This window comes from Eulemur rufifrons, chromosome 30 (assembly GCF_041146395.1).
Source record: "Eulemur rufifrons isolate Redbay chromosome 30, OSU_ERuf_1, whole genome shotgun sequence".
NCBI lineage: Eukaryota > Metazoa > Chordata > Mammalia > Primates > Lemuridae > Eulemur > Eulemur rufifrons.
This window is the reverse complement of record NC_091012.1, coordinates 131,432,008-131,459,306: the sequence shown is the minus strand read 5'-3', so window position 1 is coordinate 131,459,306 and position 27,299 is coordinate 131,432,008. Positions and strand designations below refer to the sequence as shown.

The 27,299-nt window shown below is 44.3% G+C and overlaps 2 protein-coding genes across 6 annotated transcripts in view; one reads left to right on the top strand and one right to left on the bottom strand.

Annotated features, from left to right (window-relative positions):
• CTPS2 (CTP synthase 2) overlaps positions 1-16,042 on the bottom strand; it is a 97,738-nt gene extending 81,696 nt beyond the window's left edge. Inside the window, exons 1-5 of one of the 5 annotated variants that reach the window (XM_069462866.1) lie at positions 15,735-16,042; positions 10,754-10,940; positions 9,302-9,506; positions 4,151-4,321; positions 2,080-2,180 (exon numbers count right to left, since the gene is read on the bottom strand). In XM_069462866.1, the coding sequence (XP_069318967.1) occupies positions 2,080-2,180; positions 4,151-4,321; positions 9,302-9,467 (438 nt within the window). In that variant the 5' untranslated portion in view covers positions 9,468-9,506; positions 10,754-10,940; positions 15,735-16,042. Of the gene's footprint in view, positions 1-2,079; positions 2,181-4,150; positions 4,322-9,301; positions 9,507-10,549; positions 10,679-10,753; positions 10,941-15,734 lie in introns of all 5 variants that reach the window. The other 4 variants (XM_069462867.1, XM_069462868.1, XM_069462870.1 and 1 more) reach the window with 4 other exon arrangements.
• Positions 16,043-21,771: 5,729 nt separating this feature from the next.
• Positions 21,772-27,299, top strand: part of SYAP1 (synapse associated protein 1) — a 31,739-nt gene continuing 26,211 nt past the window's right edge. The window contains exon 1 of the mRNA XM_069463154.1: positions 21,772-22,077. Within this exon, the coding sequence (XP_069319255.1) occupies positions 21,885-22,077 (193 nt within the window). The 5' untranslated portion in view covers positions 21,772-21,884. The remainder of the gene's footprint in view (positions 22,078-27,299) is intronic.

Sequence of the window (27,299 nt, the reverse complement as noted above, 5' to 3'; positions counted from 1 at the left end):
AAACAATGCATGCAGCATATGGTTCAAAATCAAATTGTACAGAAGAGTTTACAACAAAAAGCAAGAGTCCCCTGTCCCACCACTTCCCTCTTCCAAATCTGGATTCCCCAAGGCAAATGCCTGACATTCTCTGTTGGAGATTTGTTCTGTTAATTACCTCCATATTTCCAAATAGCATCCAACTCAGCTCCTTCTTGACTTACCCATTCTAGACACCCTCTCCAGAATGCAAGTTGATCTCCTGTTGTGCCAGATGAGGATTCAGTTCTCCGGTCCCCCCAGCCCCAGATCCTAATCTCAATTTTCTCCTCCTGCCCCTCCGGACCCCTCCGCCCCCTCCACCTCTTCATTCCTATTTTTGAAACTGACGACATCTACATCTGCTTTCCTGTCTTCTGAGATGCATCTTGGGGACTGATCCTAAAAACTGAAAATCAGTCAATAGAGTGACCATGTGAGCCTCCTTCACTGCAGTCAAGCTGAGCGCTAAGCTTTCATCTCCTTTGCTATATCGCATGCTGTTCTTCCTGCAGATTCCTCCTGGCCTTTCCCTTTTCTTACATTATTTGTCTTCATCATCGCCTCAATCTGTTTGTGAACTATTCACTATATTAGGTATGAAATATTTTTAAAGGAAGCAAGCCTAGTTATGCAGGTATGTTTAGTTTGCAAAACATTATCAAGCTATACACCTATATGTGCACTATTCTGTGTTTATTATACTCCAAGTTTACAAATTACAAAGGAAGCATCCCTTCTTTCCTCAGTGTAAATTGTGAAGGAGGAAACACCAAGGGAGAGAAAATTTTGTATGGCACACTACATTATATAATACATTGATGTTAAGTTTCTCAACCATACTGTTATTACAGTAATATAATATGTAGTTAATATGTGATAGCATAGTATGTTTGCAGTAAGTTTAACAACTCTGTTAATAAAATGAATCTTCTACATAGCATGATATGTATCTGCTAACACTTATAATGATGACAATAATAACAGCTAACGTGTATTGATTGAGCACTTCCTAAATGGCAGACATTGCCAAGTACTTTATATTATTGCATTTAATCCTCACAACAACCTTGTTATTATCATCTTGTTATCATTATAATATTACATTATTGCTATATCATTATAAATAAGCACACTAAAGCTGTGAGAAACAATTTCCCAAAAGTCATACAGGTATCTTAGCACTAGCTAATAATTTTAAGGACTTACTATAGCTCTGACACCATTCTAAGCACTAGGTGTAGTCACTTATTTAATCCTTAAAACAATGAGTTAAGTATTATCATTATCCCCACTTAGCAGATGAGGAAACTGAGGCATGGAGAAGTTAAGCAAACTTGTCCAAGGTCACCCAGCTGGTAAGTGACCCGGCTGGGCTACAAACCCAGGCAGTCTGACTCCAGACTCTTAACCACTGAGCTATAGATGGACTGGGGCTCATGGCAGATATGTGAACCCAGACAGCCTGACTCTAGCAACCAAGTTGTTCATTATTCTGTTCTCCTGCTTGGCCATTAGGTCAACTGGCGTTTAGATGAGGAGGACATGGATGTTATTCTCATTCTGCACATCAAGAGGAAGGGAAGAAGGTGAAAGCATTGAACAAGTGGCAAGTTCCAATGCTACTTCCTTTCTTTAAACAGCTGATACTCACTTATCACTCCAAGCATCTGACTTCCCTAACTCAGGGTCTCTCTATGTCGAAAGCACTTTGCAAATACTTTCGAACAACACGCACTAGAAGACAGTCTGTCATGTGTGGACACACACACCTGCAAGCTCCTCAAGGGCAGAGACTGTGCCATCCCAGGCCCCAGCATAGAGGAGGCTCTAACGTTGACTTGATGATCGCCTGATCTGTCTCCACACGAAGATGACTGCACGCCCACCCGACGAGTACACTTGATTATCTGTTTAATGATAATCTTGCCCACTGCCTTGTGACCACAAGGGCAGAAGCCATCTACATTGTTCCCTGCTGTAATCCCACCTCTTAGCCCAGTACGAGATGCTTAAAGACCCGGCAGGATATAAGTTTATAAAGAAAAGTTCCATGCTTGCCTCAATAACGCATATTTGGGGCTCTTCCTTATTACCATCCACGGGCACCTTGGCTTGATTCATAACCCACTCCTGGACCGCATCAGTAATGTGAGGGACAACTGCAGAAAGAAGTAATAATTAACAAATGCTTATTTCATGCTCAGGACAAAGGAATGTACTTAGACCTCCCAAATAACCTGAAAGTCACCTGATAAATTAGGCAAGCTACAGTCCTCATGCTAGGACCTTCCCTCGTTGAAATCAGTATGTACTGATGCAATTTATGTTTAAGTTTAGTCATTTAAGTGTTAGGCTGTTTCTCTTGAAACCCACCAATCGCAGCGAAAAAGAAACAGCTGAAATGCCATCTTTGATAAAACTAGAAAGACCCATAATGCCAGCTAAAAACTGTGTAAGGAGGGCAGCCAGCGAACTGAATGCTACACTCCATGGGGAAGGACACAGAGCAGCCACCAGGGCCACCCTACCAAGCCCACCACATAGCAGCTGCCAGGGTGACCCCACCAAGCCCACCACGTCTAGGGTAACACCAGCCTGTGGGGAAGGGTCCACTCCAAGGGCACAGAGGCCTGCGTGCTGACCAGGGGCCCCAACAGGGTGTGACCAGGCCCCTGGCTGCTAATGTTGCCCTTAGAGGCCAAAAGGGTACATTTCCACAGGCACATAAGACCCAGGGGTTCCTTGGGTGGTAAACAAGCCTGCACCTGCTGATGAGACAAAAAGGGGACATGCCTGCGGGCAGGGAGGGACTCAACACATCCTCCTAACTTAATGCATGAAGTAGTAACGGTGGCCTCTGGGAAGCTGAGAGGAAGGGGCACCGCCACCTCCCACCCGCTCTCCCTTGAGGCAGGAGAAAGGCAGCTCTGACTGAATTTAGAATCACCCACTGCGCATGCCCACCCAGACCCGGTTTGCTGGGCTCTGCCTCCACGTGGGCAGCTCAGGGGTCCTTGCTTTCTCCCTATCGGTGGGATGTGACAGGTGTGAGGTGCCCACTTTCCCTCAGGTGGCTCTCCCCAAGACTTACACTTGGGGGGAAACTATTCGAAAACACAGTTGCAGCTGAGATCTAAGAACACTGTCCAGTATCAGTAGTAGCATAGCTAACGTTTTGATCGCCACCTGACTCCTACGTCTCCTTCTTAGCTGGTTCCAAATTGAAAATTATTTAAAGGGGAGGAGGAATTACCATTACCCCGCCATATAGGCATGTATGGATATAAGACTTTATAGGGTGCTGGGACAGGTGTTCTTCTAAGACAAAAGAGAATCATACCACCCAGGGAAAGGGCTGGTGAAGAGTCAGGAATCGGCTGACCATGCTGCCTGCCGCTCCAGTCCCTCCCCAACACTGACCTTCTTCAAAGATGAGTAATCATCCGTGCAAAGGTATGGGGGGGGGCGGGGGGGGCGGGCAGAGAAAAAGAACACACTAAATAAAAGACAGACAAAACAAAAAAATCTAGGCTGGGCGCGGTGGCTCACGCCTGTAATCCTAGCACTCTGGGAGGCTGAGGCGGGAAGATCACTTGAGCTCAGGAGTTTGAGACCATCCTGAGCAAGAGCGAGACCCTGTCTCTACTAAAAATAGAAAAATTAGCCAGGCGTGGTGGCACATGCCTGTAGTCCCAACTACTAGGGAGGCTGAGGCAGCAGAATCGCTTGGGCCCGGGAGTTTGAGGTTGCTGTGAGCTGTGATGACGCCATGGTACTCTAGCCCAAGTGACAGAGCAAGACTCCATCTCAAAAACAAAAAACAAAAAACAAAAAAAATCTGCACTCCAATTAGGTAAATGTGATGAATAAATGACTCTCCATAGATTTTCCAAACCAGTGCTAAAAGAGAGAGAGAGACCAAGGAGAACAATGACATGAGTAAAAAAGACAAAAGAAACTGATGAAAATATAATCAGCAACATGGAGGATGAACTTGACATTTCGGAGGAAAATGAAAAGACCTAAAAAGGATTAGAAGTTGTAGAACACAGGGACCGTGACATTTTCACTTCTATTTTTGAGCAGTGTGCTGGTGCTCAGCACAGATCATGTCCGTGGAATATAATACCTTGTACTGTTTTCCCCAAGTAATCACCACGCCTCTCTTTATTGATCACATGCTGATATATCTTCCCGGTGGTGATGTTGTTGTCTTTATACAAATTAATATCCAAAAATCTCTCATAATTTCCAAGATCTAAATCAACTTCTCCACCATCATTTAAGACGAACACTTCACCTAGGATAAAAAGGCAATGTAAAAATTAAAAATTTGCTCCCAATACATTATTTTTCAAAGATGGACACATTTTTCTCAAGGAGCTAGCAAAAGATGTATTTATAAGCCATATTCTATCACCATCTCCTTATTTTGATGGAGAAATTTAACAATTCAATTCTATGCATGAAAATACATCAGAAAAATTCTGGTATGCTATTTATCATGGTATGTTTTGTAATCCTATTGAAATTCTGTCCTCAAGATTTAGCTTTTCCAAACTCATCATAAGCAACATGAAAAAAGGACTTTAAAAGAGCAATTTTAGGCCGGGCGTGGTGGCTCACGCCTGTAATCCTAGCACTCTGGGAGGCCGAGGTGGGCGGATCGTTTGAGCTCAGGAGTTCGAGACCAGCCTGAGCAAGAGCGAGACCCCATCTCTACTAAAAATAGAAAGAAATTATATGGACAGCTAAAAATATATATAGAAAAAATTAGCCGGGCATGGTGGTGCATGCCTGTAATTCCAGCTACTCGGGAGGCTGAGACAGGAGGATCCCTTGAGCTCAGGAGTTTGAGGTTGCTGTGAGCTAGGCTGACGCCACGGCACTCACTCTAGCCTGGGCAACAGAGTGAGACTCTGTCTCAAAAAAAAAAAAAAAAAAAGAGCAATTTTAAAAACAAATAGCAATTTCCTTCACAGCATGGGTATCCTGGGGTCTGGAAGTGGCATAAGGAAGTTCTGCTTGATTACCATCTTGGTTAAAGCCACAGTTAGACAGTAGATGGCAAAGCAGGGCCACAGCTAGCCCACGGGGCAACCTGGTGAAAGTGAGGGAAAAAGCCAGTGTGTGCCATAAGCCACTGGCACAACAGCACAGTGATAAGCACATAGGTGTAGATTTCATCACGTAAGGAGCACTCGCCTTGACTACTGGGCACATCTCTAGATCTCTATTGTCACTTGAGGGCATTGACCAGAGTTGAATGCTCCAAAGCCACCTCCTAAGTATCTAACCTCTCCCTGATTAAGGAAACTATATCATTTACTCCTACTGCTAGATGTTCACAGCAAAAAAGGAGGCTGACTAGCTTACAAACTTAATCAGAAATATTTTATACCCTCATTTACGTCTCCCTTATAAGTTACGTAACTGTAGTCTGGAAGATTAACTTTAAGGACACAAGAGCAAATTGATGGCCAAGTGCGGTGGGTCACGCCTATAATCCTAGCACTCTGAGGCTGAGGCAGGAGGATCAAGCGAGGCCAGGAGTTTGAGACCAGCCTAAACAAGAGTGAGACCCCATCTCCTAAAAATAGAAAAAATTAGCTGGGTGTGATGGTGCATGCCCATAGTCGCAGCTACTTGGGAGGCTGAGGATTGCCTGCGCCCAGGAGTTGAAGGTTAAAGTGAGCTATGATAACACCATTGTACTCTAGCCCAGGCGACAGAGAGAGACTTTGTCTCCAAAACAAAAGGAGGAAATTGATGAAATTACAATATTTTTGTATTTCCCAAATTGCATTTCCAGTTCAAATTCCATTTCCTTAGCCTTCTTTCAGCACGTGGGGGAAAAAAATAAAATAAAATAAAATAAAAAATTCCATTTCCTCATGTTAAGCAGGAATAACCCAATCTATGGAAAAGTATTGAGAACCAGTCTCAAAAAAAAAGAAAAGAGGGCCTGGCATGGTGGCTCACACCTGTAATCCTAGCACTCTGGGAGGTCGAGCTGGGTGGACTGTTCTGAGCTCAGGAGTTACAGACCAGCCTGAGCAAGAGCGAGACCTTCATCTCTAAAAAAAAGAAAGAAAGAAAGAAAAAAGAAATTCAAAGAAAAATTGGTATAACATATGCATTAGTCAATTGTGTTTCCTAACAACCCCAAAATCACAGAAACTTACAAAAAACATTTATTTGTTTCTCGCTCATGTTAAATCGAGGCTGTGAGTCATTTGTGAGTCTATTCTGTGTCGTTTCATTCCAGGACCCAGGCTGAATTCGAAATCCTGGTACAGAGCAGGCTGTTCTCATAGCAGATGGCAGAAACACAAGAGAGACTGAGCCAAACCATGCAGTTGCATTTAAACTTTCTTCTTCAATGAGGCATGTCACATTCACTAACGTCCCATAGGACAAAATGAATTGCATGGCCAAATAGGGTGACCAACCTCCTTGGTTTTCCCAAGAGTAAGGGGCTCCCCAGGACTCAGGATTTTTCGTTTTAAGACCAGGAAAGTTCCAAACAAACCAGGATATATTAACTGCCCTACACAGCCAAAGTCCAACATCAAGGGGCAGGGAAAGGTACGCTACAGAAATGTGACAGGTGATATTTTCAAACAAAAATGCAATCTACCAGCCTGAGCAAGAGCGAGACCCCGTCTCTACCAAAAATAGAAAGAAATTATATGGACAGCTAAAAATATATATAGAAAAATTAGCCGGGCATGGTGGCACATGCCTATAGTCCCAGCTACTCGGAAGGCTGAGGCAGGAGGATTGCTTAAGCCCAGGAGTTTGAGGTTGCTGTGAGCTAGGCTGATGCCACGGCACTTTAGCCCGGGCAACAGAGCGAGACTCTGTCTCAAAAAAAAAATGCAATCTACCACAGACTTGAATAAGTCATTCACAAACAAAATCAACACCAAAGAAATCTAAATTGAAACAATAAGATACCCTTTTTTTGTTTGTTCTACTCTCAGGTTAGTAAAGTTTAAAAATAAAATTCAATAAGGGTATAAAGAGGCCGGGCGCGGTGGCTCACGCCTGTAATCCTAGCACTCTGGGAGGCCGAGGTGGGCGGATCGTTTGAGCTCAGGAGTTCGAGACCAGCCTGAGCAAGAGCGAGACCCCACCTCTACCAAAAATAGAAAGAAATTATATGGACAGCTAAAAATATATATAGAAAAAATTAGCCGGGCATGGTGGCGCATGCCTGTAGTCCCAGCTACTTGGGAGGCTGAGACAGGAGGATCGCTTGAGCTCAGGAGTTTGAGGTTGCTGTGAGCTAGGCTGACGCCACGGCACTCACTCTAGCCTGGGCAACAGAGTGAGACTCTGTCTCAAAAAAAAAAAAAAAAAAAAAAAAAAAGGGTATAAAGAAACAGGTCTTCTTCTACACTGTTTGATGAGGATATAAACTGGTGCAGATCCGCAATCCTTATTGGAAAACCCTTGGAGACAAGATGGAAATTGAAATTTGTAATTTTCCAGTTTATAGACAGGTAATATAGAATACATTCTATATATTAGAAGACGCCCTATAATTAAACACATTCCATATGGAATAACATGAAATATAGACTATAATAGCCACAAATATGTAAAGAATTTTCCATTTTTAGAAATTTTGAAAAGACTATAAGTAAACTTAAAATTACAAAGACTCTTAAATTTTCAGAACTTTTCCAATTTCAGAGTTATAGATGAGGCATGATGAACATTAAAACCTCTAGCAATGTGCATTATGTATCAAAAGCCCGAAAAATATCGTTACTCTTCAAATTAGAAATTCTGCAACAGAAATTTATGTTTAAAAAAATAAATTTGCGGGTGAGGTGGCTCACGCCTGTAATCCTAGAACCCTGGGAGGCCAAGGCAGGAGGATCGCTTGAGCTCAGGAGTTCGAGACCAGCCTGAGCAAGAGCAAGACTCCATCTCTAATAAAAATAGAAAAAATTAGCCAGGCGTGGTGGTGTGTACCTGTTGTCCCAGCTACTCAGGAGGCTGAGGCAGGAGGATCGCTTGAGCCCAGAAGTTTGAGGTTGCTGTGAGCTATGAAGACGACACCATGGAGCTCTAGCCCAGGCGACAGAGTAAGACTCTGTCTCAAAAAAAAGTTAGAAAAAAATTTTAAAAATCTTAAAAATTTCCATCATAGTGTTGTTTATAATATCAATAAATTGGAAATTGGCCAGGCATGGTGGCTCACGCCTGTAATCCTAGCACTCTGGGAGGCCGAGGCGGGCGGATCGCTCGAGGTCAGGAGTTCGAGACCAGCCTGAGCAAGAGTGAGACCCTGTCTCTACTAAAAATAGAAAGAAATTATATGGACAGCTAAAAATATATATAGAAAAATTAGCCAGGCATGGTGGCGCATGCCTGTAGTCCCAGCTACTCGGAAGGCTGAGGCAGGAGGATCGCTTGAGCCCAGAAGTTTGAGGTTGCTGTGAGCTAGGCTGACGCCACGGCACTCTAGCCCGGGCAACAGAGTCAGACTCTGTCTCAAAAAATAAATAAATAAATAAATTGGAAATTATTTCCTATTATTGTACAGTTTCTGTGCAGTATAGAACATACAAATATGTCCACAGTATGTTAAGTTTTAGAAATTACGTTTAAAAATAGAACTGTAAGATTCAATTCATTTATAGTTCAAAGGCAAGCAAAACTAACCTATGCTGTTAGAAGACAGGATAAGAGTTACCCTGGGGTTGTGGATGGAGAAAGATAAGGGACACCAATGTTTCTGTTTCTTGATCAGGGGCTGGTTACACAATATGTTTATTTAATGAAAATTCATCCAGCTATACACTTATGATTTATGTACTTTTCTGCTTGTATGTAAAAACTTTTCTAAAAAAACAATATATAACAGCTAATGTCTTTTAAAAAATAATTAGTAGATATATCAAAATGTTGACATTTTCAGTCAGCATTTTTTCATTATAAAAAAACAAAAAAACAAACAAGAAATGTTGACATTTATAATAGTTACTCCACGCAGTGAGAAATGTTAAGAGAAATATGTTACCTTCATGATAAAATAAAACAAAACAAAACCCACGTGCAAAAGGTACAATATTTCCAAAAGAGTTGACTAATTTGGAATATTGTCAGTGATCTGAACAATGTATTCATGACCATAAGAACATTCACATGTTTACAAAGTAGGATCCAGCAACCATACTTCTGGAACTATATCCTAAAGAAATTACCCAAAATACAAGAAAGAACTACAGTTTAACTATAAGAGGGAAGTAGTTTTCTTTCATACCATGTTCATAAGGTGAAAAAGTACCAGCATCAATGTTAATATAGGGGTCGATTTTGATGGCAGTAACTCGGAGTCCACATGATTTCAGAATCGTCCCAATGCTGCTTGCGATGATCCCTTTACCAATGCCTGAGATGACTCCACCTGTCACCAGAATGTACTTCATTGGCAGTAGAGTGGTTGGGTGCCAGTACCCAGATATAACCTGAAAGGCAATACAATTAAGAGTCAGGGAAGAGGCTGGGCGTGATGGCTGACGCCTGTAATCCTAGCACTCTGGGAGGCCGAGGGGGGAGGATCGCTCAAGGTCAGGAGTTCAAGACTAGCCTGAGCAAGAGTGAGACCCCATCTCTACTAAAAATAGAAAGAAATTATCTGGACAACTAAAAAAAAAAATATATATATATATATATATATATATATATATAAAATTAGCCGGGCATGGTGGCGCGTGCCTGTAGTCCCAGCTACACAAGAAGCTGAGGCAGAAGGATTGCTTAAGCCCAGGAGTCTGAGGTTGCTGTGAGCTAGGCTGATGCCATGGCATTCTAGCTCGGGTGACAGAGTGAGACTCTGTCTCAAAAAAAAAAAAAAGAGTCAGGGAAGAGAAACATTTTCTCAAACCAGTAAAGCAGAGAGTGCATTAAATGAGAATTTCAAAAGCACACAGCATTTTTCTATCTAAACTAAATACTTGGCCAGGCATGGTGGCTCACGCTTGTAATCCTAGCACTTTGGGAGTTCAAGGCAGGAGGATCACTTGAGGCCAGGAGTTTGAGACCAGCCTGAACAAGAGCAACACCGTCTCTATAAAAAAAAAAAAAAATAGAAAAATTAGCCAGGTCTTGGTATAGTCCCAGCTACTCAGAAGGCTAAGTCAGAGATCACTTGAGTCCAGGAGTTTGAGGTTGCAGTGAGCTACAATGATGCCACAGCACTCTAGCCTGGGCGGCAGAGCAAGACCCTGTCTCAAAAACAAAACAAAACAAACAAACAAACAAACAAAAAACTAAACAAAATTCTTGAACCTTTTGAAACAAAGTCTTATCTTCTAGGCATTTAATTTTTGTCACTATACAGAAAAATGTGGATATTTTCTGCAAGGTGCCTGGCTCTGTTGCCCTGGCTTTCAAAACTCTGTCATGCAACAAAAACAAACTTTGTCATGAGAAACCGGATTTCTCTAGAATTCAGAGGCAAGCTAAAATGTTTAAGAATTCAGACTCTGGGCCAGGTGTGGTGGCTCACGCCTGTAATTCCAGCACTTTGGGAGGTCAAGGCAGGAGAATCACTTAAACTCAGGAGTTTGAGGCTGCACGCAGTGAGCTATGATCCCGCCGCTGCAGTCCAGCTTGGGTGACAGAGTAAGACCCTGTCCTTTAAACAAAAAGAGAGAGAGAGAGAGAGAGAGAGAGAACTCAGACTGGAATCAGACAGATCTGCACAAACTACCTGGGCAAGTTATTTATCCTTTCTGTGCCTGTTTCTTCACCTGGAAAGTGGAATAAAGATACCAATCCCTTGTAGCCAGGCACAGTGGCACACAACTGTAGTCCCAACTACTGGGGAGGCTGAAGCAGGAGGATCACTTGAGACCAGAAGTTTGAGTCCAGCCTGGGCAACATAGCAAGACCCCTGTCTCAAAAAAAAAAAAAAAAAAAAAAAAGCTTTGGAATATTATTCAACACTAAAAAGAAATGGGCCCCAGACCAGCCTGAGCAAGAGTGAGACCCCATCTCTACTGAAAATAGAAAAAATTAGCCGGGCGTGGTGGTGCGTGCCTGTAGTTCCAGCTACTCGGGAGGCTGAGGCAAGAGAATTGCTTGAGCCCAGGAATTTGAGGTTGCAGTGAGGTAGGATAAAGCCACTGCACTCTAGCCCAGGCAACAGAGCATGACTCTGTCTCAAAAATAATAATAATGTATCCTTTTTTTTTTTTTAAGAGAGAGAGTTTTGCTCTGTCACCTAATCTGGAGTCCAGGGGCATGATCATAGCTCAATGCAGCCTCAAACTCCTGAGCTCAAGTGATCCTTTCTCTTCCCTCAGCTAGAGCTATAGGGGACACACCAAAACACCCAGCTTTTCCAGTTTTTTTTTGTTTGTTTGTTTGTTTTTTTTGAGACAGCGTCTTGCTCTGTTGCCTGAGCTAGAGTGCCCTGGTGTCAGCATAGCTCACTGCAACCTCAAAGTCCTGGACTCATTTTTCTGCCTTGGCCTCACAGAGTGCTAGGATTGATTACAGGAGTGACCCACCATGCCTGGCCTCAGGCTAATTTTTTTAAAAATTCTTTTTTAGGGACTGAGTCTCACCATGTTACCAAGGCTGGTCTCAAACTTCTGGCCTCAAGCAATCCTCTGGCCTGGGCCTCCCAAAAGGCCGGGATTACAGGCATGAGCCATCAGGCCCAGCCTAATAAGTGTACCTTTCTTAACTAAGCGTGCTAAACACTGAATCTTCTTCTTTACCCAGTAGTTTTACCATGTAAACATATCCAAGCAGGAAAAAGAAATATTCTGTCTTATGGAAATTTTATTTGCCTTTTCTGCTGATTCAAATCCTTTTGTTTTACAGGAAGCCCAATATCTCCTTGATTTTCTTTGGGTACTCTTATTTTTCCCTTGAGTGTGTACAGGGGCCTTTTGCTCTTGTAATTTCACTATGTACATGAAAGTGGGCCCTTAACAGTATCATATGTGTATCTATGCAGTCATGGCAGGCAAATGGACAATTAAGACCGATAATATAAAATTACAGCTGCAGAGGGAGAGAGAGAGAAGAAAAACTAACAAAAGCTAATAACTATAAATGCCACTTTCGATTATAATTCACAAATTTTTTAAAGTACTTGGAAATTAAGCACAAATGCAATCAGGTAGGAGAGATTTCAGTTAACCATTTCTTTTCTGTCCTCCTCCAAGGAAAGCCCATTCTAATTTTGTAGTTTCCTCTGCTTGTCTTTCAAAACGAATTGTCTGAACTTAAAAGTGTAAAGTTATCTCACTCCAGAGCTGTGAGTTCAATTTGAACTAGCCGACCCATGGTCAGGGTGAGTAAACTAAAGCTATCCAAAATATACATGTCCCATCGCAAACAGCCTCCTTAAGTCCCCAGGCCTGCCTTTCTCTACACAACAGTTGATCACATTCAGTGTCATTGCCCCTCTTCACTAGCCACCTGGTCACTCACTCACTCAAGCTATATTTATAGCCTAAAAGATTCTCAATCCAAACCCAGACTGCTCCTCCTGGAGATCTAAAATGTATCCGAATATTCATCTTTTCCACTCCTACTGCCCTAGGTAGTCACCAAGGTGATAATTTCTTCACAGCCCTACCTTACTCATCCCACTGTTGAAAATTCCTTGAGAGTCAGACAGCTTGGGTTCAAATCTTGACTCTGCACTCACAGCTATAACCCTAGGCAAATTCTTCAACTGCTCAAAACCTTAATTTTCTAAATCCTTGCAGTACACGTGGATGGTAGTAACTACCTTAGAGAGCAGTGGGGGAATTTACAGAATAAGTGCTAAATTAAGGTTGGCTATTATCATTTTTCAGAGCTGCCTGCTCACTGATTCAGTCAGCTCACAAATGTTTATTGAACATCTATTATGGCTTAACATGTTCCCAGGTCCTGAGAATATGAGGATGAAGGAAAAGTCAAAGTCCCTGCCTGCCCTCTTGGACTTCACCTTTCCTGTGGGATTAAGGGGCAAATAAGTTGCACTCTAATTATACCTTATTCTGGCACTGTCACACTGTTCAAATGACTCCCCATTTATAAAAGTTAGCAAAATTGCAAAATGCCATAGAGTTATGATCAAGAAAACTGAAGTACATTCCTGTGAAGTCACACTATGCCTAGGAATTTTCATATAAGAAAATGTTTATATTACATGAAAAGAAGCAGGATACAAAATTGAATATAATATTATCGATTGTGTTTTTTATTTTTTATTTTTTTTACCTCAATACATGCATAGATTGTTTTTTAATTAAGATCAATCACACCATGTTAAATTTTAATATATTTAGGTGATTGGGTTGTAGGTGTCGGGACATAGAAAACAAGACCCCAAAATGAAGGCCCTAGAAGCAAAATTTCTGACCTTCTCTTGCCCTCCTGTCTCAAGCCCTTCATTCTCCCACAAGCCAAGTCATAGAAACACTAGAAGTCCTCTTCCTCAAGGCAGTTCATAGAAAATAGAACCCCTTTCCCCCCAAAGCCAAAACATATGACTCTAACCTCTCCCTCCCCTCACCTTTCTGTGTAACAGCTGGCCATGAAGAAATTAAGACCCTCATTCCAGAGGGATCCTACCCATACCTGGAAGGAAGAATAATGCTACAACAGAGAGGCCAAGAAGAATCTGGACAGGCCTTGCTAGTTTGCCCCACTTGGTCTATTTCCAGTAGCTCATCTGTCCCTGCTTCACGGAACCTAAGTGTAAAATCAGATGGTTTCCCCTCTACCTTTGGGTCTCCATTCGGAAGGCTCCCGTGGCATTTAAAACTATGATTAAATAAATCTGTTATGCTTTTCTCTTGTTAACTTGAGTTTTGTTATAGAGCTTTCAGCTGTGACTCTTACAATGGGTGAGGAAAGGTATCACCTCCTTTCCCCACCTACATCCGTAATCATTAGTTTTCTGTATTTTCAAAAACACAGGATACCTTTTTAAAAGCACATTAGCTATTTTAGGAAGTCCTTTTTTAAAAATGTAACTTAATACCAAGGAGACACCTAATCCTTTCTACTTATTTTAAGCAAACAAGTTTGAAATGAAAATTTAAAAGTGCAGGAAATGGGTCCGGTGTGGTGGCTCATGCCTGTAATCCTAGTACTTTGGGAGGCAGAGGCCAGAGGATCGCCTCAGGCCAGGAGTTTGAGACCAGCCTGAGCAAGATAGGGAGACACTGACTCTACAAAAAATAGAAAAAGAAAAAGTTAGCCGGCTGAGGCAGGAGGATGGCTTGAGCCCAGGCAATGGAGGTTGCAGTGAGCAATGATGATGACACAGCACTCTAGCCCTGGAGACAAAGTGAGACTCTGTCTCAAAAAAAAAAAAAAAAAAGTGCAGGAAAAGATAGATAGGCTCTATTTTTGATCACTTTCTCCAATCGAGATGCTTTCCAGTGTGAAGAGTTTTTCATTTACTCTAATGTGCCATGAGCCGAACCAGTGTTCACAGAATAGGATAATCTAGAGCTGTCTTGTCCTGCCTAATAAAAATATTACACAGCCAGGTATGTAACTTTGAATTTTCTAGTAGTCACATTAAAAAAGTACAAAGAAACAAATTAAGTTAAAATTAAACAATATATCTTATTTAACCCAATGTATCCAAAATGTTAAGGCTTCAACATGTAATCGATGTAAGAATTTTTAGTGAGACATTTTATATCCTTTTTTTTTGTCCTGAGCCCTCGGAAATCGGATGTGTATACAAGTCAACTCACACTTACCACATTTCCAGTATTCAGTAGCCACTCCCATGTGGCAAGTGGCTCCCACATTAGACCTGGCAGGCCTAGAGCAACAATATAATAAAAACACCAGAAGCAGCAAAAGACACCTTCTCAACGATGGCCAATCAAAAAGTAATGTTAGATACAAAAGAGCACTTACTGAATGACCTCATTCTATGAAGTTCTAGAACAGGCAAAACTAAGCTATGACACCAATCAGAACGGGGGTGGGAGGGGTGATCGGAAAGAGGCAAGAGGGAACTTTCCCGGCTAATGGAAGTGGCCTATGTCTACCTTGGGATAGTGGTTATACGAGTGTATAATCTGTCAAATCCCGTCGATCTGCACTCTTAAAATGGGGCATTTTATTGTATGTAAACTATACATCATTTTTGTTAATGTTGCCCCAAAAAAGCTCAAAGTAGAAGCGCAGTTTGGCAGTGTGCCCTCTAACAGCTAACTAATGGGGGAAACGCGAGAGTAGTGGTTTAACGGGTGCGCTGGCGCCGGGAAGAGGACAGAAAGCCATGTCACCCGCGCTGATCGCCCGCCTCACCCGACCCCTGCTCAGGGCTTCACTTCCGCCAACGCCATCTCGGGGCTCTCCCCGCTCCCGAGGGCAGGGATAGATGGGGATCGGGGAACTGGCGGGGGCAGAGAGGAGCGGCCCCGGGCCCCGGGCCGCCGTAGGAACAGGCTCCGACGGCACAGAGCACCGGCGGGAGTCCTCCAGTCCCCGCGCCACCCCCGGCAGCCGAGGTCTGGACCGCGGGGTGCAAGACACGCGGGACTCCGGGCGGGGCTCGGACTCTGCGCCGGAGAAGGCGCGGGAGCCATCGGGGAGGGGACAAAGGCGCCCGGCCCCTCGCCTGCGCCAGAGCTGGGGGTGCAACGTTGGGACGGGGAGGTGACCCCGGCGCCGAGACTCTGGGGGTCCGGAGCAGGCCCAAGCGGGGAAGTTACCTTTGCGGCTGTGGCAGCGCCAGGAAGGGTGGCCGGTGGCGACCGCGGGCTCCGCCCTGCGGCCGGCCTGGCGCTCACCTGTCGGGCTGGGGAAAGGGCCGCCGCTGGGGTTGCCCGAAGTCGCCACCGGGTCCTTCCCGCCGCCCGCGTGGACCCCGGGGTGCGCGGCGCCCTCCTTGCCCACCTTCCTCTCTCCGCCCTGCTGCTGGCCTCGCTGACTCACGCTGGTGAGCTTGGGGTTTGCACCCGTGTGTCTGCAAAGGTCCAAAACAAACGCCTAAAAAGTGATTCCTCCGGCACAGGCAGCTCCCGTCACCCTCTGCTCTGGACACACTTGGTCCCAGGGCTCCCTAGGCCCAGGCCCTGCTCCTCCCTCCCCTGGCTCACTTTGCGAAGCCACCTCGGGTGCGCGCGTGAACTCCACGGGTCCCGGCGAGCCCGGGTCCCTGGCAAGCCGAGACGCTCGCTTGTTTCCTCCGGTCCACTTCTCACCGTTGTAAAGAGCTTCACTCGTCTCCAGCGTTGGTGGATCCCCTACTACGCGCCAGGAACTGCAGGAGCGCTCAGGACAGGAGGAAAATTAAATAGAATTCCAGCCTTTGAGGAGCTCCCAGTCTGGTGGGAAGTCTACTCGTCTTGTTGGAAGCTGTAGGTTTCCGACAGCGAAGAAAAGCTGCGGGGGGTGGGGAGGGGGAGGAGAGGAGAAAAAAGACAATTAAGGCTTCCCTGAGTGACTGTTTTAGAAAGGGAATTTGGAGGATGGTTGATGCTGAGAAAAGATACCGGAGGTTATTCAGGCGAAGGGAAGTACTTAAACCACTGAAGGAGAAATGAGCTAACTGTGGAAAACTGAAGGGTTTGAAATGAGAAGAAAGGTTTAGGAAAGTGGCAGAAATTTTGCATAACCTGTGTGAGACACTAGAGCGACAAGTTAGACAAGAGTCATTTAAGACCTAGCAGAGTTTAGAAACCATAATTGTGGTCCAGAGAGATGGCTCACGGCTGTAATCCTAGTACTTTGGGGGGGCCAAAGTGGGAGGATCACTTAAGCCCAGGAGACCAGCCTGAGCAACAATAGTGAGCCCCCGTGTCTACCAAAAATAGAAAAATTAGCTGGCTGTGGTGGTCCCCGCCTGTAGTCCCAGCTACTTTGGAAACTGAGGCAGGAGGATCACCTGAGCCCCCAGTAGTTTGAGGTTGCAGTGAGCTATGATGATGCCACTGCACTATAGCCCAAGGAACAGAGCAAGACCCTGTCTCAAAAAAAAAAAAAAAAAACCACCATAATTATATAGGGATGTCCAGCTATAATTTTGCAAGATATTTATATGTAGATAGATCTTAGTGATGAAAGCTGAGTTTTCTGGTTGAGTAAGTAGGACAGAAGGGTGAGGAAGTGAAAGGCACTGAAAGAATGTGATCCCAGCGGTGGACCTGGGCTCTAGTCCTAGAGGACAGGAACCAAAACCAGCAGGGAGCTAGCTGATAGACTGGCAGACAGAGGAGAGAAAGGCCCCAAAACCAGCGCCTCTGAGGAGAGGACTGGCAAATTGGCAGTAGAGAGTGTGATGTTGGTGTTCAAGCCTTCAAAGGGGAAGCAATTCCTGGAGATGACACAGTTTAGGCATGCCTGTTAGAATGGACTAGAAAAGTGAGATGAGCATCAGTAGACTCAGGTCTAGTGCCCGAAAGGCTGGTGTTTTGGAAATCAAGGGCCCCAGAAGGTGGAAGAGTCAGTTAAGGCCAAAGAACTTCAGGGAATGTGGGGGAGTGACCCTGAAGCTAATAGATGACTGTGACAAGGAAGGGGACAGGGTTGTGAAGCCAAAGTCAATGAATTTCTGCCGGGCACAGTGCCTCTATAATCCTAGCACTCTGTGAGGCCGAGGTGGGAGGATCGCTTGAGCTCAGGAGTTCCAGACCAGCCTGAGCAGGAGCAAGACCCTGTCTCTACTAAAAATAAAAAATTAGCCGAGCATGGTGGTATGAACCTGTACTCCCAGCTACTCAGGAGGTTGAGGCAGGAGGATCACTTGAGCCCAGGAGTCTGAGGCTGCAGTGAGCTACAATGACACCATTGCATTCTACCCAGGGCAATAGAGTGAGACTCCATCTCGGGGGGCGGGGGGGGAGGAAAAAAAAAGCAATAAATTTCAAAACAAAATGGAGTATTTCCCCACCAAGGATGAAAGAGCAAAGTTGTGGAGGAAGAAGTAAGGGGTTTGGGACGCCAACTTCTGGGAAAATACGCTGAGGCTTCACTCAGCAGGGTATCCTTGGGGGAGGCCGGGTTGTGGGGTCTACATTTGAAAAACAAAAAAGAGGAAATGCCTTGTCAAAAGGCTGGAGGAGTTTGTTAATGAAACAAGTCTTCCAGAGGGCCCAGTAGGGGGGATGTTTACGAAAAGTGTTGGTGTGGGTGGTGATGCTTAATTTAATACCTGCTGAGTTTGTGAGGTTGCCTCCAGCATTTCCACCTTCCATTTCCTTTTTACAGCCGGGACAGTTATTATGATCCCCTTTTTAGAATGAGGAACCTGAGGCTCAGAGATGTGAAATGTCTTGACCAAGGATACATTAGTTAATCTGAGTGGCAAAGCCAGGACACTGATGCACAGCCCGACTTGGCACCACAGGATGTGGGGCCTCATCTGATTATCTTACTCCATTCATCTATGAGGCTAATGAATGAAAGATATTCTGTAAATACATAGGGGTCATTGTAAAAACTAGTGTATTATTAATCCCAAATGGAAAAAATAAGGAGCAGAGAAACAAACTTGATAACAGGGTGCAGCTTGACTAAATTGTATGGGATAAGGGCGTGTCCTCATTGAACAAGTTTTTATTCATGGCCTACCACCAGCATAACATTTTCCTGGATCTTCGAGATGATTTTTAAAAAGGAAAAGGAAAGCCATCATTAAAGTTGATTGCTTATGTTCTTTTATAATCTTTTTGATTTTGAAGAATTTTACCTTTCAGAACAGTTGTAAAACTGCCTGTCCCTTGGGGAACAGAGCCTTCACCATGGTTTTGGATGTTCCTTGAGATAAAGCAAAGTAAGGCTGAATGGGCTGGGCCCCACCTCTACTGAAGGAAGGCCCAGCACTGTACTCCTTTTGCTGGTGAGGAAACTTGAAGGGCAAAAATGATGAATAAAAAGTCAAGTTTATTCACCTACCAGATGGTGGAGATAGAACCCCCATCCTAGGCTTCTCACTCAAATTCTAGGCTCTTTCCAGTCATACTTAAAACAAATATCCTTTTCTGGAAAGTGTCAACCACTTTGAAGTTCTCACTGACTTAATAGACTCTAGAAAGGCATTGGTCCTAAGACATCTCCAGACTGTCAAAGCTGAATCAATACTCAGACTCTGAAAAAAGGGTGGAATATCATTAATGCCACTGCATTAACTTAAAAATGGTTAAAATGGCAAATTTATGTTACATATATTTACCACAATTTCGAATTTTAATAGTGTAATATATCAAAAATATGTACCATTGAATTGTACACTTTAAACAGGTGAATTGTAAAATATGTGAATCATATCCCAATAAAGCTGTTTGGGGAAAATAAACAGGTTGGGCTTGTTAAGCTAAAATCCTGGACTTGAATAAAATGTAAATATAGGTCTGGCTGGAAAACTGGACAGCAGGCAAATCAGAATTGTAATCACCTCCCCATGTACTCTCCCAGGTCACTGGAACTGTCCTACTCTTCTCAAAATGGTTGGGGAGTCGGGGAAGGAATCAAGAGTGTCCTTCGACAACAGATCATGGAAATTGTGCTTAGAAAATGTGTTCATGAACTCGCCACTCTGAAGGGATAGTTGTTCACATAGCCAGTTTTTTTGTTTTTTTACATTTTATTGAGGAAAAAGTTAAAAATATAGAAAAGTAGACATTGAAGTGCAATCACCCAGCTTCAACAACCCATGGCCAGTATTGTTTCATCTATAGCCCCAACCATTTCCCCCCATCCTGTATTAATTTGAAGTACATTCCAGACATGTTATCATTTATTTGGTAAATATCTCAATGTGACTCTCTGAAGGATAAGAACTCCTTTAAACACAGACAAACACACATAAAATACCATTACTACAATTTAAAAATTAACAATTCTGGCCTGTAATCCTAGCACTCTGGGAGGCCGAGGTGGGCGGATCGCTTGAGCTCAGGAGTTCGAGACCAGCCTGAGCAAGAGCGAGACCCCATCTCTACTAAAAATAGAAAGAAATTATATGGACAGCTAAAAATATATATAGAAAAAATTAGCCGGGCATGGTGGCACATGCCTGTAATCCCAGCTACTCGGGAGGCTGAGACAGGAGGATCCCTTGAGCTCAGGAGTTTGAGGTTGCTGTGAGCTAGGCTGACGCCACGGCACTCACTCTAGCCTGGGCAACAAAGTGAGACTCTGTCTCAAAAAAAAAAAAAAAAAAAAATTAACAATTCTGGCAGTGGCTCACGAGTGTAATCCTACCACTTTGGGAGGCTGAGGCAGGAGAATTGCTTGAGGCCAGGAGTTCAAGACCAGCCTGAGCAAGAGTGAGACCCCCCCCCCCAAAATTAGAAAAAATTAGCTGGGCATGGTTGTGTGGGCCAGTAGTCCCAGGTATTCAGGAGGCTGAGGCAGGAAGACGCCTTGAGCCCAGGAGTTGGAGGTTGCAGTGAGCCATAATGATGTCACTGCACTCTAGCCTGGGCGACAGAGCAAGACTCTGTCTCAGAAAAAAAAAATTAACAATTTCTATATCTATCCACTTATGAATGGATTAACAAAATATGGTATGTACGAACAATGGAATACTATTCAGCCTTAAAAAGAAGAAAAGAAGTTGACATGCTAGAAATTGGATGAGCCTTAAGAAGCCAGTCACAAAAAGCAAATACTGAATGATTTCAGTTATACCAGCGGTCCCCAACCTTTTTGGCACCAGGGACCGGTTTCATGAAAGACAAGTTTTCCAGGGAACCGGGGTGGGGGGGGAGGGGGGCTACGGGGGGGGGAGGGGGGCTACGTGGCGGGGGGAGGAGCTCTGTGGCCAGCCTGGTCCCTAACAGACTTCTACCAGGTATCTAAAGAAGTCCAATCCATGGAGACAGAAAGTAGAATGGTGGTTGTCAAGGGCCAAGGTGGGAGGAGGGCAGGAATGGAGAGCTGTTTAATAGTCTCAGTTTTGCAAGATGAAAAGAGTTCTGGAGATTGGTTGCACAGCAATATGAATGTACTTAACATAACTGAATCATACGCATAAAAATGATTAAGATGGTAAATTTTATGTTAAGATGGTAAATTTTGTGTATTTTACAATTTAAAATATTTTTAGTTTCACGATTCCTTAATTTCCTCAACTATCCAGTGTCCAAATTTCCAATTCTTAATAAGTGTCATACTTTTTTTCCCAATGTGTTTACTAAATTAGGATCCTAATTAAATGTATGAGTGGCCACGGGTTACCTTTCTTAAGCCTTTTTTTAATCGATGGGTTCCCCACCCCACCCCACCGCTCTTCCTTGCTATTTATTTGAAGAAATAAGGTGGTCTGTCCTATTGTTTCTCATGGTCTAGATTCTGCGGACAGCATCCTATGGTGTTAACACCTTCCTCTGCCCTCTGTATTTCCTGTAAATTGGACCTGGATGCCCTGTGTTAGTTTTGATTTGGGCTCAGGAGGAGGCTGAAGACATCCATTTCCGCGGGAGCCCGGCCCAGCTGGACCTGAAAAGGCGAGGCTAAGTCACCAGCCAAGCTGCTCAGAGGCGATCATAAAAAGAGACTGGATAGGGCGGTGACAAAGACGCTGTTCACACGCCCTGTCAGTCATCTGCCTACAAAGCATGGAAAGAGGAAAAGAGGCGGGGCGGAGCTACGCGGGGAAAGCCCTTTGTCCCCTTTCCACGCATACGAGGAATCTGTCACAATCCACGTAAGCAGGGGCAGAGCCTTTGGACGGATGTGATGCACGCGCGGCCGGCGGCAGAAGCGTCATAAAGGCGGGGAAACGGCTGGACCGACTGCGCCGGCGTCGCTCTGACTTCCGGCCATCTACCTGGGAGACCCGCAGAGTAGAGCCCAAGTCGGGAGCTGCAGCTGGGGTCTCCGGTGACCGGGACCGCGGCGGCGGCCCGGCAGGCGGGATGTTTCGGGGTTTGAGCGTTTGGCTGGGCTTGGAACAGCCGGCGGCAGGCGGTGGGCGGTCCGAGGACGACTGGCAGCCCGAGCAAGACGCTCCACTCGAACAGCAATCCGAGACGGTGGCGGAGCCCGCGGAGGAGGAGCAGGAGGAAGCGGGGGACCAGGAGCTCCTCCATCAGGCCAAAGGCCTGGGCAGTGAGTCTCCCCTGGCCAGCGGGGGGTGGGAGCCACATTTCTCCCCTGCGACATCCCTGGGGCACTGGCCGGGGATTGGGGCGGGGGCGTGTGGGATGAGAGGCAGGGGAGGAAGGCGTGGCTGTAGGTCAGTCCTCTCCGGGTTGGGAGAGATTAGTGAGGATCCGGGCAAGGCTGAAGCTTCATGTAGAAGTCAAGTCCTTTTCCTGAAGTTCCTGGTGACAAGTCGCTCTTTGCAAAGTTTGTAAACATTGGAAGCAGGTCCGCAGGAAAGCAGTGTGGTCCGACGTCCTCAGGTTGGACAAGGAATCTTTTCTGTTCAACTCGCAAACTTTCACCTTCACCCCGACCCGCCAGGGCAGGAAACGTTGGCGGGCTTCAGTTGGTTAGAAAGTGCTTTTTTGCTCTTGGGGCAAACGCGTTGTTCCAAGTAAATTGACAGATACCGAATGTCCTTCCTGATCTTCTGCTTTTTAGGTGCAGAAGGACCTTTTTCCTAAGGTGGGAGAGGAGATGCCAATTGCCTGCTGTGTGCAGGTTGCAGTACCAGATGTGTTATGATACCTCATTTCATCTGTTAAACACCCCCAATGAATTGGGGGAATAAGTCCAGAGTTACTGAGCCAAAGTTATAGTAAGCGGTAGAAGTGAAATTTGAAACTAGATCTGTCTAATTTCAAAGCCCATGCTCTTTCCCAGTTTACAGTCTGGTTAAGGAGGGAGGAAAATAATAGGCATGAAGAATATAAACACATGCTGTAGTACTCTGATTCTGAAGAGACCTTGGTGGGCTTCAGTAGTCAAAGCGTCTTTGAGGAAATGTGCCCTAAAGCAGACCAGCATTAGAAGCAAGAGAACTGCAGCAATGGCAGGTATTAAATTTAGCAAGTATTTTTAAAGAATCTGCTAAAGAGACAAAGGCAGGTAATGGGGGAAGAGAGAAGCCTCAGAGTGGAGAAACACATATTTGAATAAGAAAGGCCCTGACATTCAAAAAGTATACAGTGCACAGAGGGACAGGTAAAACAGACATAATCTCAAATCAAAGCAGTGCATAATCTCAGCCCAAGGCCCCGAAATAGTGCACAAGAAAAAGAAAACTAAGTGCTGTGCAATAAAATCACAAGAAAGGGAATGACTGTTTCTCATGTAGAAAATTGGGAAGGGATGAACTTGGAATATTCAAGACGTGTGGAGATGAATTTGACTAGAGCTGAGAGATACCTTAGGTAGTTGGGATAGATAAGATTGGGACTCCGTTAGGAAAAGCAAGGTAGAGGTGTTTACTTCATAGAAAACAGCCATTTTGGCCGGGCGCGGTGGCTCACGCCTGTAATCCTAGCACTCTGGGAGGCCGAGGCGGGTGGATCGCTCGAGGTCAGGAGTTCGAGACCAGCCTGAGCAAGAGCGAGACCCCGTCTCTACCAAAAATAGAAAGAAATTATATGGACAACTAAAATATATATATACAAAAAATTAGCCGGGCATGGTGGCGCATGCCTGTAGTCCTAGCTACTCGGGAGGCTGAGGCAGTAGGATCGCTTAAGCCCAGGAGTTTGAGGTTGCTGTGAGCTAAGCTGACGCCACGGCACTCACTCTAGCCCGGGCAACAGAGCGAGACTCTGTCTCAAAAAAAAAAATAAAATAAAATAAAAAAAAAAAAAAGAAAACAGCCATTTTCATTTATCATGGGAATATCAAAAGTGGCTTCTTAAAACTTAGAGCTTTACTGTCAACTTGAAACCTCATGTTTGTATTTGGTGATAAAGACCTCCAGGCCGGGCGCGGTGGCTCACGCCTATAATCCTAGCACTCTGGGAGGCCGAGGCAGGTGGATGGCTCAAGGTCAGGAGTTCGAGACCAGCCTGAGCAAGAGCGAGACCCCGTCTCTACTAAAAATAGAAAGAAATTATTTGGACAACTAAAATATATATAGAAAAATTAGCCGGGCATGGTGGCGCGTGCCTGTAGTCCCAGCTACTCGGGAGGCTGAGGCAGTAGGATCGTTTGAGCCCAGGAGTTTGAGGTTGCTGTGAGCTAGGCTGACGCCACGGCACTCACTCTAGCCCGGGCAACAAAGTGAGACTCTGTCTCAAAAAAAAAAAAAAAAAAAAAAAACCTCTGAATATTTTCTAATAAATGCATTTTTTACATGGATATCTAGTTTGAAGCTAATGCTGCCATCTTTGCTCAGCGATTCTCTTTTGATATTTGGGGAGGCTGCAGTTAGCTGGAAGTACCCTTTTGTTTCTGAAATTTATGTGATTTTGCAAAGAAGTAAAGGTTCTAATTCATACACAAACTTTGAGAGAGACAAGAGAGATAATTTTTTTTATTTCTACATAATGATCTTAAGAGATATATTAGCTTTAAGAAAACCTATCTATGTTTTGAAAACTGAAATTAAACATCTCTGAACCTGACTCCCAGAATAGATGAGTTTCTTTAGTCTTTGGAAATCTGCATGGAATCTCCTGAGAACCCCATTTGTTCTACAAACATTTGTTGAGTGCCTGCCTTCAAGACTGGACCCTAAATACTTCCTGGTTTGTGCTGGTCACTTCAGGCTCACAGGGCAGCAACTGCAGCACAAAGGGAGGAAGGAGACTCTCCCTGCAGCTCCTTTTTTGTTAGGAAGGAAAATCTTTCCCAGATGCCACCTTGCAGGTGTCCCCTTAAGTCTTTTTGGCCAGAGCTGTCACATGGCTTTTCTAAGCTTCAGAGCACTCTTAGAAAGCAAGTTATCTGGCAGGCATCCTGGAAGAGGCAGTGCCATCACCTTGGTTAGTGCACACTTGTCAAGGTTCATTCTCTGAGGCTGGTCACATAGGCACCCATCAAAATTGGGGTGGTTTTGGCAAGGAGGAAGGAGATAGCCTACTACTAGCTAGGCAGTCAGCAAGGTCTACCCCTATCATATTGGCCAAATTGGTTTTCCTCTGTGAGCCTCAGCTTCCCTTTCTGTGAACTGGGCAGATTATACCTACTCTTCTTCCCAGGAAGGTTATGAGAATAAAATGACATAATGATACAGAAGGTAAAATAACTGTTAGCTATTTGCCCCAACCTTCCATAAGGTTACTAAGTCACACTCACAAATGTTTGAATTTGACTTCCATTTCTTCTTTGGCACTACTTCATTTCGGATCCTCTCTTTGTGCCTAAGTTCCTGAAGTAGACATTGTACTCCTGTTACTTCCTGTTAACCCTTATCTTAGTCTTAATTCTTCCTAGCTAGTTAATAAAAACTGTCTTTAACTTGATGTCAGCTGATCTCTTTGCAGAATCAATAAACTATTTCTCGTCTTTGTGGGCCTCTTACCTGAAAATCTCTCGTCATGGTCCCTTGGATCTCACGCCCACTAACCTTGGGGTTGAGCTACTCTAATTACTCTCAGGAGGCAATTCTCCCTCCATGGTGGTGCTATCACCTCTGTTTAATGAATAATCTTGCCCCTCTTATTATCTTTGATTTTTTATTTATTTTGGTTTAGAAATGGACATTCCTTGAAGGCAAGAACTTTGCTTTCTGGAACATTCAGTGTATCCAGTAAACTCTACCCACAGAGTCATTAAAAATCTGAGGATTGAGATTATTATGCCAAAAAACCAGTTTTTAAATGACAGTTCTCTCTTAGTATAAAAATGACAGTTTGAATTCAAAATGTATTGCAGAGGAAATCTTAAAAGGAATTTTTTTTTTTTTTTAGGAATTTCTTTGTAAAAGAATTCCACTTTTAGAACTTTAGATTTGTTTGTCTGCAAAACATAGTTTTACAAAGTAGTGTGGCTGTCTGCCCATTTCATCACGCCAGTGTAAATAGACGAGTCGTAACCAAAGAGAGATGAGTGACCTCCCTAAAGCTCAGCATTTATTATGTCCTCCCCATTCATCCATTCAACAAGTACTTATTGGTCACCCACTGGCAATACAGTGGTGAGTCAGACAGCCTTGATCCCTGCCCTGATGGGGCTTAGGATGGGCCTGCAGCCTAGCTGAGAAGACATTCACCAAGTAATCCATAGAGTGTCACGGAGGTTGTTGATCGGGCAAAACAAGATCGGGACCACATCTCAGGAGCACTCACCCTAGTCAAGGGGCCAAGGAACATTTCCCAAGGAGAAGTGATATTTAAATGGAGACCTACAGGATGTGTAGAGTTGGGCAGATAAAAGCATTTCAAACTCAGAAATAACATAGTTGAGGCTTCCTTGGAGGTACTAAAGAATTTCCATGTGGTCATGTGAATGTAGACTAGGAGGGAGAATGCTGAGGACAAGACCAGAGATAAGTAGCAAGTAGCATCCTGTGGTAGTAGTAGTAGTACTGATGGGTCTTGATGTGATCGACAAATAAATGCCACTAGACACGATGGGAGAAAGTAGACCGTTTAATGGCAAAGGATGTGGGAAGTTGGGGAGAGGGTCGTTCAGATCTGGAGATAATACTGCTGTTTGTTCCCAGATGCCCGTATAAGCTGCCCGCTTCCCTGGAAGTGATACCACCCACAGAGTGAGCTCCTGTGCACAGCTCCCTTTGCCATTCTTATCAGGCCTTCTCCCTGCCAGAGTCTCGTGGTTTCCACCTGCCTACCCCCTCGACAGGTGCAAGTCACAGAGGCAAGACTGCCTCAACATGTGGAATGTTTCCTGTGAGATGAGGACGTCAGTTGTTCATGAACATCCCCCAGCAGGTCCAGCCACAGGACCTGCCTTGCGTCTCTTCCTGCAGCCCGGATTCTGTAGAGTGTGGACTTTGAAATGCTATTTGTCTACACGTGGGCCTTTATATTATAGTGCCATAGAGCCTTAACACATAGGTCTTTTCGGGTCTACAGGAAAGCTGACTCTGTGGTTTGGCTTTGTAAAGGTGAAAGTTTGTGTGGTCTAGTTTTAATCTTGTTCTACATTTTTGCTCATCATTTCTTAAGGATTTATGTTTTTATTAGGGCTTGCCAGATTTCTATTTATTATTAAAAATTCTCCCAGATTTATCATGGGACAGGTTAAACTAGGACAGGAGGGACATTTTTTGTTTGCACAGGAGGGAAGGAGGAGAAAATAAAGATGGGGTACTTGGGGTCTAGAAAGGAAGGAAAGTATAAAGGAGCCTTGTTCTTATTGGTAAAGTAGGAGGGGAGACTGTTTACTGAGATAAGTTAGAACTAGGGACTTGAGGACAAGAAAAGTTTGAAGCAGCTATTGGGAATATGCCAATGGTC